Below are 12,176 nucleotides of genomic sequence, written 5' to 3'. Positions count from 1 at the left end.
CACTTCGATTCTATACATACTTTTAAAAAGAAATGTTGCTTCTCTCCCTTTCTCCTTTGTTCTCTGTCGAACACATCATTCGTCAGCTGAGATGGCTGCTGTTGAACTGCTTCCAGGCCACTGTCAATGCAATTCTGTAACTAGCTACTAGAACATGTACAAGAGCGCAGGGTGAACTTGTGAATTTTTTTCCCTCTTCTTCCATTTAGACTTGCGCCTGACTTCCATTCGGTGCCATTAAGATTGGAAACTTTCCAGCTGAGGAATCATGATGTCCATCCCAAATCCTACCACTCTGGCACATAATGTTAATGCTCCAGCGTACTTTAAAACTACTATAGCACTCTTAATACCAACCAACATGTCATTTTATGATGTGAGTTGCTAACACGGGTATATATGCAAAAAGGAGGATGCGAAATTTGAATTAAAAATTCTCCTCCTCGTGTTCAAATCCCTTCATGGTCTCGTCCCCATCTCTGTAACCTCCTCCAGCCATACAACCCTCTGAGAATTCTGCATTCCTCCAAGTCTGGCCTTTTATGGAAACCCCACTTCCTGCGCCCCACCATTGGCAGTCTAAGCCCTAACCTCTGGCATTCCCTTCCTAAACCTCGATACCTCTCTCTTATAATGCTTCTTAAAACCTACCAGCTTGACCAACCTTTTAGTCACCCATTCTAATGGCTTCTTTGGCTTGGTCTCAATTTTTGTCTCATGACACTTTTTGGGATGTTTTACCACATTACGGGCCGGATTTTCTGCTTTCGGGTTTTTCCAGCGATACGTGAAACTTTCCGTTTTCGCTGTGCTACAGTTTTTAGGCCGAACTTTCTGGTTTTACGTTTGTGTCCGGGCGCATTGATAAGGGGGGCGTTGCTCGAGGATTCGCGGCGCAAAAACGCAAGTTTCGCCAAATTTAGTCCGGGGCCAGGAGCGCTGCGAGAGAGACCTTGGGAGGAGGGGGAAAAAAATTCCAAAAAAACATTTACAAGACACTTATCTATCGAATCGTTGAAAAAAAAATTAAAAAATAAAAACTTTAACTTGCCTTTTTTGCAGGTTTTCATACTTACTGCTGTCGGCAGGGCTGCAACGACAGGTTTAACCTGTCTGTATTCTAGGCGTGGCGTACGGGTCGAGAGAGAGCCGAAAGTCCGACGGTAACCCAATCCGCGGCATTGCACGTCGGCGTACCTCTCCCCGGCGGTACGTTCCATCACCACCGCCAACAATGAGCTGAGGATCTCACCCGGCCTTTGCAACCGGGTTTTCGCCACGGAGGGTCAAATCGCAGCGAAAACCTGGTCGCAAACTTCTCAAAAATCCGGCCCAATAAGCGCTATATGAATGCAAGTTGTTGGTTGCTATTGAGAGAGGTGGTGTGAGGGACATCTAGTCTGTTAAACATGTCCCATCCACATGGTAGCCATGTATACCATTTTCTGGGAAAGACAAAAAAAAACACAAACAAACCAGAGGCCAGTTTAGGAAAGCTGAGAAATTCCTCTCCAACTCATTAAGGCGATCAAGAAAAGCTTCAGGATGCTGCAGTAACCCATTAAGCTTTCTAATCCCAACTAACCTGCAACTTGCCCTCTATAACTGGAAATGTTCTCTGTTGATTAAGTTGTTTGTTCAGCTACTTTCTGAAACACTCTGGGTAATCCTTACTTGCCATGTGCTTCGATAATCTGTTGTAGCAAGTGACGACTCAGAAATATCTAACATCCAGTCTAACTCATTTGAGGATTTAAATGCGTGTTCCCGAGTCCTACCATCCTTACCTATCTCAAATAACCTATCCAACTGGACAGAATCTAATTTAATGTCATGTTTAGATTTTTTCCCTTTTATTTTGAAAACTAAAATATTACTTCACTATATTTTCAATAGATTTATTTATTTATTCACATGAAAGGAAGCCTCCTGCAAAGAAAGCAATTTGTGGGGGTGGGGGGGGGGGGGTGGATGGAATTACGAAGTATGCTTCATTAATGAACTACTTCCACATTAGACAACAAAATAGAATTTAAAAATATCTAACATCAAACCATGTGGCTTGCTCGGTCAAGTTTGAATGATTTGCCTTCCCTTAATATTGACCTGATAAAGTTTGAGCCCATTAAGCAGCAGTTTGGGACTAATCTAAGGAATGTTATCTTTGGTTTTAAAGTCTTTGTATCCACATTCATAGTGCATGGGTTCAGCAACCAGCATTGGCGAGTAAGAGTTCATAACCGACTGCTTTGATTTTGTATTCATATTTAAAACTTTCTTTTTTTTTCAGGTTGTAAATTGGAATCCATTTACTTAAATGTAAAAGCAGTAAACACGCACCGCGACCGGCCACTGGTAAAGATTCTATGCTTTTTTTTTTCTTTGAATAGTTTCAAAATTTATGTGTTGAACTCTAAAAGAGAATGACCTCTTCTACAAAAGTTTTCTTTTTAAAAAAAAAAAAAATCTCCGGATGTGGCGTTGTTGGCAAACTCCATGCTTATTGCCCATCCCTAGTTACCCTTAGAAAGTGGTGGTAGGCTTCTTGAACAGCTACAGTCCGTGTGGTAAAGATGATGTATTTACTGAGGCGTACGAAAGCATGGGCCTTATGCTAAACATCTGTAAGACAAAGGTCTTCCACTAGCCTGTCCTCACCGCACAGCACTGCCCCTTAGTCATCAAGATCCACGGCGCGGCCCTGGACACCGTGGACCACTTCTCATATCTCTGGAGCCTCCATCAACAAGAGCAGGCATCAACGACGAGATCCAACTCTGCCTCCAGTGCACCAGTGGAGCCTTCGGCCGCCTGAGGAAAAGAGTGTTTGAAGACCAGGCCCTCAAAACTGCCACCAAGCTCATGGTCTACAGGGCTGTAGTAATACCTGCCCTCCTGTATGGCTCAGAGACATGGACCCATGTACAGCAGACACCTCAAGTTGCTGGAGAAATATCACCAACGATGTCTCCGCAAGATCCTACAAATCCCCTGGGAGGACTAGCGCACCAACATCAGCATCCTCATCCAGGTTAACATCCCCAGCATTGAAGCACTGACCACACTCGATCAGCTCCGCTGGGCAGGCCACATAGTTCGCATGCCAGATGAGAGACTCCCAAAGCAAGTGGAACTCCTTCACGGCAAATGAACCAAAGGTGGGCAGCGGAAACACTACAAGGACACCCTCAAAGCCTCCCTGATAAAGTACAACGACCCCACTGACACCTGGGAGTCCCTAGTCCAAAACTGCCCTAAGTGGAGGAAGTGCATCCGAGAAGGTGCTGAGCACCTCGAGTCTCAACGCCGAGAACAGGCAGCGGAAAGAGCGTGCAGCAAACCAGTCCCACCCACCCCTTCCTTCAATGACTATCTGTCCCACCTGTGACAGAGCCTCTCGTATTGGACTGTTCAGCCACCAAAGAACTCACTTCGGGAGTGGAAGCAAGTCTTCCTCGATTCTGAGGGACTGCCTATGATGAAAGATGCTCCCATAATAATGTTGCGTACCAAGTTCTAGGATTTTGACCCAGCAACTGTAAAGGAATGGGAACATATGTCCAAGTCAGGATGGTGTGTGACTTGGAGCTAATGGTATTTTCGCGTGCACCGACTGCTCTTATCCTAGGTGGTGCTGGTCGCCAGTTTGGGGATTGCTGCTAAAGAAGCCTTGGTGAATTGCTGCAGTACTTTGTGTAGATAATACACACTGCATTTATGGTACCCCAGTGGTTGAGGGGGTGGATCTTTAGGCTGTCGGATGAGGTACTGATCAAACAGACTGCTTTATTCTGGATATTGTTAAGCTTCTGGTGTGTTGCAGCTGCACCCATCCAAGCACGTGGAGAGTGCTCCATCACACTCCTGACTTGTGCGTTGCCTGACTTGTGCCTTGTAGGTGGTATCTTGTAAATATCACGATAAATTTGGGAATGTTGTTCACTTTAATGGAAAAGATTAACTGCAATGTAACTGGTTCGGAGGCCACAATTTAAAAAAAAAAAAAATACTTTTCGCAATACAATAGGAACCACTGCCATTTACTTACTGCCGGTTGGTGATGTAATGCCAGATTGAGATACAAAGCCATACAGCACTAGCAAAATTATTTGTATATTAATTATGTTCCATAGTCTCAAGTACTTTCTCAGATACTTTGATATGACGGATGCACTTGAGAGTGTACATGATGTATAAAACTGAGAGACAGGGACAGCTGACCTACAGAATCATCTGTCAATCAACACTGGCAGATCTTTGTCATTTAAATATCAGCTAAACTGTCATTGGGCCAAATGTTGTGGGAGAAATGACAGCAACTTCCAGCAACCACGCATGCACAGTTAAATCTAGAAGCTACTGCCCGAAATGCCCTGCCCCTGCAGAAGCTGAACGATGACTGTATTGCCGGGAGACACACCATTGAAATACATTGAAAAGCGTGAAGTTGCTGCAGTTACCTGATGTATATGCACGAAACTCGCCAGAAAAGGTTGGGACTTGTCCATTTGAGTCTAAGTACCCTTTTAACGGTGTGGTGAGTCTTAATTACTGCGAAACAACCTTTCTAGCACTGAAAATTAAATTTAACAAGTATGGAGTCTCATTCCATCAGATTTTAATTATTGTTGGAAATTTAAAAAAATGTGAAAATATTACATTTTTACTTTTTCGTTCTCTCTCTCTCTCTCTCTCTCTCTCTCTCTCTCTCTCTCGCTCTCTCTCCTCTTTATTATATTTTCTGTACTTGATTTGACATTGAGTTAAATATTGTAACTGACACTTGTAGGCTCAGACTTTGTGCTGCTCATCAAAATTCTTAAATCTGATTGGTTAAGGAGGTGCTACCCTGTTCACTCAGATGCTCTATAGAAGGTGTTGCGCTTTTCTGATGGTTGGCTGACTGGAACTTCCATTGCAAATGCCCATCAAAAGTCTATGGGCAAGTGTACTGAACTGCCGGCGCCATTCATTTGTCACTGACCGCATTTCTGGCCCATTTTTTTTCTCCATCATAGGCACCTATGCAATTAGTACCTAATCAGTAGTGTATTGAATTTATTGGATAATAAAAAAGATTGTGTGTACAATACACTTTCAACCTTTGGATTCGTAACTAGGAAACCGGCACTCCAATTGTACTCTTAATTGACCTTTACACTTGGGACTTCCCTTACAAGCAAGGCTTACTTTGTAGCTAATCGTGCCTTCCAGAAGGTTGAACAAGAGAAAAACTTAATGGCGTCTATTTTGGAAGCAGAGTTTTTATTATGCTTCAAACTAGAACATTTTTGTTCTGTACTTTGAGATTTTAGATAGCCCAAGTATTGCAAATTTATTCTGGCATTCTATTGGCTAGCTTTTGTTACTAATTTTTTTGTCTTCATGTGGGAAAGATAGATGTATTACATCAACGCATCTCAATTGCAACAGAAATTGTTGGCTACGTCTGAAACAATTGAGGCCAGCAGACATTTGTTATCTCTAATGGTTGAACCATCAAAATGAGTTGTATGATAGAGAAGCCCAATATGTATTGTATAAAATTTTATCTGTTCCTCATCTGAATCTTCTAATAAGAAAAATGAAAATTAGGTCTTGTGAAAATTGACCGTTTTTTTTTTAAAGTTTCCAATCTTTTGCTGCCTTTGTTTATGCTTTTCTTTTGACTCTTGAAATGTTTCTGTCTCTCTTGCGTTCTATTTTATTTTATTCTTCCTTGATTTAATTGTGTCAGCTGTGGCTCAGTTAGCACTCTTGCCTCTGAGTCAAAAGGTTGTGGGTTCAAGCCCCACTGTAGATGACAAAAATCTAGGCTGATACTCCAATGCAGTACTGAGGGAGTGTTGCATTGTTGGTGGTGCCACCTTTCGGATGAGACGCTAAAACGAGGCCCTGTCTGCGCGCTCAGGTACATGTAAAAAATCTTATGGCACTGTTTTGAGGAAGAGCTGGGGAATTATTCCCGGTGTCCTGGCCAATATTTATCCCTCAATCAACATCACTAAAAATCAGATTTTCCGCTCATTATCATCTTGCTATTTGTGGGAGCTTGCTGTGTGCAAATTGGCTGCTATGTTTCCTACAGTACAACAGTGACTACACTCCAAAAGTACTTCATTGTTTTGGCGCTGGCACAGACTTATCAGCGCCACAGTTTTTGGCGCCAGATATTTTGGCACTGGTCTACGTATGAACAGAAGAACATAAGAAATAGGAGCAGGAATAGGCCATACGGCCTCTCGAGCCTGCTCCGCCATTTAATACGATCATGGCTGATCTGATCATGGACTCGGGTCCACTTTCCTGCCCGCTCCCCATAACCCCTCAATTCCTTATCGGTTAAGAAACTGTTTATCTCGGTCTTAAATTAATTCAATGTCCCGGCTTCCACAGCTCTCTGAGGCAGCGAGTTCCACAGATTTACAATCCTCAAAAAAATTCCTCCTCACCTCAGTTTTAAATGAGCGGTCCTTTATACTAAGATTATGCCCCCTAGTTCTAGTCTCCCCCATCAGTGGAAACATCCTCTCTGCATCCACCTTGTCAACCCTCCTCATAATTTTACACATTTCGATGAGATCACCTCTCATTCTTCTGAATTCAAGTGAGTAGAGGCCCAACCTCCTCAACCTTTCCTAATAAGTCAACCCCCTCATCTCCGGAATTAGCCTAGTGAACCTTCTCTGAACTGCCTCCAGAGCAAGTATATCCTTTCGGAAATATGACAACCAAAACTGTACACAGTGTTCCAGGTGTGTCTTCGCCAATACCCTGTATAATTGTAGCAAGACTTCCCTGCTTTTATACTCCATCCCCTTTGCAATAAAGGCCAAGATCCCATTGGCCTTCCTGATCACTTGCTGTAAACATAGAAAATAGGTGCAGGAGTAGGCCATTCGGCCCTTTGAGCCTGTACCTGCATACTAACCTTTTGTGTTTCTTGCACAAGTACCCCCAGGTCCACTATACTGCAGCATTTTGCAATTTTTCTCCATTTAAATAATAACTTTGATTTTTTTTTCTGCCAAATGCATGACCTCACACTTTCCAACATTATACTCCATCTGCCAATTTTTGCCCACTCACTTAGCCTGTCTGTCTATGTCCTTTTAATGTCCTCCTCACAAGTAATTCCGTGCCGTTTCTGGCCATTTAGGCCATTTTGCTCATCACCGATTTTTAAAAAAAAAAAATGTTTATTTATTTATTTTTAAAACGGCACACAAAGACCTTGGAGCCCGTTTTGAAAAAGCCTACCTTAAGTTAATGAAATCAGTGCTGACTAGCTTCTATCCCTGGCCGAAGGTCCTCCACGCCAGACTGAACAAACTCCAGGTAAAAATAAACCAGGCAAAAAGAAATTTACAGAAGAGCCTTTTCCATCGAAGGACAAACTGTAGGCAGATTGCAAAAAAAAATTCCAGACAATCCTTTTCCATCGAAAACCAAACTCCAGGCACATTACAACATCCAGAAGACCCTTTTCCACCCACCTGACCCAACCCACTGCTATCCCTGGCCGAATATCCTCCACGCACCCGACCCACTGCTATTTCTGGCCAAAGGTCCTCCATGCAAGACTGTACAACAAACTCCAGGCACATTGGAAAGGATCACAGTTTATACAATCTGCCCTTGTTTCATTTAAACTTAACTTTTATTATAAAATATGTAGTTTTAAAAATAAAAAGCATTCACTCGATTAACTTTTATATATTTTAATGTCTTTATTAACATTTTTATATGAAGGTGTAACATTAGTGCTTGTAGTTTCCAGTTAATGAAATTGTTTTCTGAACTTTACCCAGTTTGGTTACAACACAGAAGGAGGCTATTTGACCTGTCGAATCCATGACATAATATAGAAACGTTTCCTCATGCTGGATTAAAAAAATAATGTACAAGATTCTGGTTAAATGTAAAAAATAAATGTTTATTAAACATTTGTACAGCACAGTTGTATTTGACCTAACTTTTAATTTGAATAACTTTAATAAATTTTGTATAAAACTTTTCAACAAACACGCCATCTCTCCTCCCCCTTAGCGCTTTGCGCCACTCCTGCCCCGGTTGCTGCCTCTACCACGACCCGTGTCCGTTGTTGCAGACTTCTGCTTCCTCGCACTCCCACCCCAAGGTTTTTTCTGTTTTCTTTACAACGGCGTGTTGTTGTTGGTGGGTTGCGACAGCGACCGACCGAGCAGTCGTCATTGTGGAAGGCCCGGGTTCCTCTACGGAATCTTCTTCAGCCTGTGGATCAATCCCTGACTTTTGTCTGGGGGTTAGAATGTTAGTGGCAGCAATGACAGCCTGAGTGTGCCCCCTTATTGCTGCTACTATCTCTGACATCCGCCTCCCTCATCTGTCCCAACAGTGTTGCCAATTGTAACGACAGTCCCGCAATTTCTCCCCTCACTTCACCCATTCCTCCAGCCAGTGTTGCTACTTTGTGTGTCAGTCCCGCTAATTCTACCCTCACCTCATCGAAGGTTTCCAGGAACGATCTAGTTAGTTGGATGATCTCCCCACTCATCCGCACGAGCTGTCCTATGTTCCCTGCATTCTTTGTTTCAGATTCAGCTCTCCCTCCCACCCTCCTCTGCCGTCATAGAATAAAAGGAAAAGGAGGTGGGGTAGCATTGCTGGTTAAAGAGGAGATTAATGCAATAGTTAGGAAGGACATTAGCTTGGATGATGTGGAATCTATATGGGTAGAGCTGCAGAACACCAAAGGGCAAAAAACGTTAGTGGGAGTTGTGTACAGACCTCCAAACAGTAATAGTGATGTTGGGGAGGGCATCAAACAGGAAATTAGGGGTGCATGCAATAAAGGTGCAGCAGTTATAATGGGTGACTTTAATATGCACATAGATTGGGTTAACCAAACTGGAAGCAATACGGTGGAGGAGGATTTCCTGGAGTGCATAAGGGATGGTTTTCTAGACCAATATGTCGTGGAACCAACTAGGGGGGAGGCCATCTTAGACTGGGTGTTGTGTAATGAGAGAGGATTAATTAGCAATCTCGTTGTGCGAGGCCCCTTGGGGAAGAGTGACCATAATATGATGGAATTCTGCATTAGGATGGAGAATGAAACAGTTAATTCAGAGACCATGGTCCAGAACTTAAAGAAGGGTAACTTTGAAGGTATGAGGCGTGAATTGGCTAGGATAGATTGGCGAATGATACTTAAGGGGTTGACTGTGGATGGGCAATGGCAGACATTTAGAGACCACATGGATGAACTACAACAATTGTACATTCCTGTCTGGCATAAAAATAAAAAAGGGAAGGTGGCTCAACCGTGGCTATCAAGGGAAATCAGGGATAGTATTAAAGCCAAGGAAGTGGCATACAAATTGGCCAGAAATAGCAGCGAACCCGGGGACTGGGAGAAATTTAGAACTCAGCAGAGGAGGACAAAGGGTTTGATTAGGGCAGAGAAAATGGAGTACGAGAAGAAGCTTGCAGGGAACATTAAGACGGATTGCAAAAGTTTCTATAGATATATAAAGAGAAAAAGGTTAGTAAAGACAAACGTAGGTCCCCTGCAGTCAGAATCAGGGGAAGTCATAACGGGGAACAAAGAAATGGCAGACCAATTGAACAAGTACTTTGGTTCAGTATTCACCTAAGGAGGACTCAAGCAACCTTCCGGATATAAAAGGGATCAGAGGGTCCAGTAAGGAGGAGGAACTGAGGGAAATCCTTATTAGTCGGGAAATTGTGTTGGGGAAATTGATGGGATTGAAGGCTGATAAATCCCCAGGGCCTGATGGACTGCATCCCAGAGAACTTAAGGAAGTGGCCTTGGAAATAGCGGATGCATTGACAGTCATTTTCCAACATTCCATTGACTCTGGATCAGTTCCTATGGAGTGGAGGGTAGCCAATGTAACCCCACTTTTTAAAAAAGGAGGGAGAGAGAAAACAGGGAATTATAGACCGGTCAGCCTGACCTCAGTAGTGGGTAAAATGATGGAATCAATTATTAAGGATGTCATAGCAGCGCATTTGGAAAAAGGTGACATGATAGGTCCAAGTCAGCATGGATTTGTGAAAGGGAAATCATGCTTGACAAATCTTCTGGAATTTTTTGAGGATGTTTCCAGTAGAGTGGACAAGGGAGAACCAGTTGATGTGGTATATTTGGACTTTCAGAAGGCTTTCGACAAGGTCCCACACAAGAGATTAATGTGCAAAGTTAAAGCACATGGGATTGAGGGTAGTGTGCTGACGTGGATTGAGAACTGGTTGTCAGACAGGAAGCAAAGAGTAGGAGTAAATGGGGACTTTTCAGAATGGCAGGCAGTGACTAGTGGGGTACCGCAAGGTTCTGTGCTGGGGCCCCAGCTGTGTACACTGTACATTAATGATTTAGACGAGGGGATTAAATGTAGTATCTCCAAATTTGCGGATGACACTAAGTTGGGTGGCAGTGTGAGCTGCGAGGAGGATGCTATGAGGCTGCAGAGTGACTTGGATAGGTTAGGTGAGTGGGCAAATGCATGACAGATGAAGTATAATGTGGATAAATGTGAGGTTATCCACTTTGGTGGTAAAAACAGAGAGACAGACTATTATCTGAATGGTGACAGATTAGGAAAAGGGGACCTGGGTGTCATGGTACATCAGTCATTGAAGGTTGGCATGCAGGTACAGCAGGCGGTTAAGAAAGCAAATGGCATGTTGGCCTTCATAGCGAGGGGATTTGAGTACAGGGGCAGGGAAGTGTTGCTACAGTTGTACAGGGCCTTGGTGAGGCCACACCTGGAGTATTGTGTACAGTTTTGGTCTCCTAACTTGAGGAAGGACATTTTTGCTATTGAGGGAGTGCAGCGAAGGTTCACCAGACTGATTCCCGGGATGGTGGGACTGACCTATCAAGAAAGACTGGATCAACTGGGCTTGTATTCACTGGAGTTCAGAAGAATGAGAGGGGACCTCATAGAAACGTTTAAAATTCTGATGGGTTTAGACAGGTTAGATGCAGGAAGAATGTTCCCATGTTGGGGAAGTCCAGAACCAGGGGACACAGTCTAAGGATAAGGGGTAAGCCATTTAGGACCGAGATGAGGAGAAACTTCTTCATCCAGAGAGTGGTGAACCTGTGGAATTCTCTACCACAGAAAGTTGTTGAGGCCACTTCACTAAATATATTCAAAAGGGAGTTTGATGAAGTCCTTACTACTCGGGGGATCAAGGGGTATGGCGAGAAAGCAGGAAGAGAGTACTGAAGTTGCATGTTCAGCCATGAACTCATTGAATGGTGGTGCAGGCTCGAAGGGCTGAATGGCCTACTCCTGCACCTATTTTCTATGTTTCTATGTCACGCAGCTTTGGCTTGCTGCGACACGCTGGGACCCGCAGCCTCAAATGGTACACTTTGAAATGTCACCTCGGTTGATTCGCTCAGGGAGAGGGCTTGGAATCCTCGATGGGTTCACCGTCTCCAATTCCAGTGTTACCATCTCGGTATTGGAGTCTTTCTGCTGCCCTTCTCCTGATATAGAATATCTGGACTGACTGCTTCGTGATCATGCTCTTCTTCTACTTCAGGTGCATCTCCTGTCTCCTCCCGATGCGCAACATCTGCAAAACATAACAGGGATGCTTGGTTTGCAGCATGGGAGGAAGCGTAGCCAGCACACGCAGTACTTAACATTTAGCCAGACTGCAATTTGCAGGGCTTACCCTCTCTTGGTAGTGGGCCCAGCTTCCACGTTGGTGGTTGATGATCTTCTGTGAGATTTAATCATATCAGCGATCCTCTGTTCCACGGCTGTTAGTGCAGCCTACTTGCCGGACCTCCTCCATTTTCTGACCTTTCTCGGTTGATCTGTGACACCATCTTCTGCAAAGATGAAAATAGAATTTTTTAAAGAGAGGGCCTTCTGCTGTGGTGGCCACATGCGCGCACACTCACTTAAATATAAATATATATATTTTATATGCACACACGCACACACATTCATCATAAGCAGTCCCTCGGAATCGAGGAAGACTTGCTTCCACTCCTGAAGTGAGTTCTTTGGTGGCTGAACAGTCCAATATGAGAGCCACAGACTCTGTCACAGGTGGGACAGATAGTCGTTGAGGGAAGGGGTTTGCCGCACGCTCTTGATTTCTGCACGCACTTGGCGTTGAGACTCGAGGTGCTCAGTGCCCTCCCG

The 12,176-nt window shown here is 43.8% G+C and overlaps 1 protein-coding gene across 2 annotated transcripts in view; it reads left to right on the top strand.

Annotated features, from left to right (window-relative positions):
- The window catches only part of LOC139227893 (6-phosphofructo-2-kinase/fructose-2,6-bisphosphatase 2-like), a 91,681-nt gene that overhangs the window by 55,088 nt on the left and 24,417 nt on the right, over positions 1-12,176 (top strand). Inside the window, exons 13-14 of one of the 2 annotated variants that reach the window (XM_070859026.1) lie at positions 2,291-2,355; positions 4,134-4,361. In XM_070859026.1, coding sequence (XP_070715127.1) covers positions 2,291-2,355; positions 4,134-4,160 — 92 coding nt within the window. In that variant the 3' untranslated portion in view covers positions 4,161-4,361. Of the gene's footprint in view, positions 1-2,290; positions 2,356-4,133; positions 4,362-12,176 lie in introns of those variants that run through there. The other variant, XM_070859025.1, reaches the window with a different exon arrangement.

Source organism: Pristiophorus japonicus, chromosome 17 (genome assembly GCF_044704955.1).
Source record: "Pristiophorus japonicus isolate sPriJap1 chromosome 17, sPriJap1.hap1, whole genome shotgun sequence".
NCBI lineage: Eukaryota > Metazoa > Chordata > Chondrichthyes > Pristiophoridae > Pristiophorus > Pristiophorus japonicus.
The sequence above is the reverse complement of the archived record's forward strand: the minus strand, read 5'-3'. Positions and strand labels throughout refer to the sequence as shown.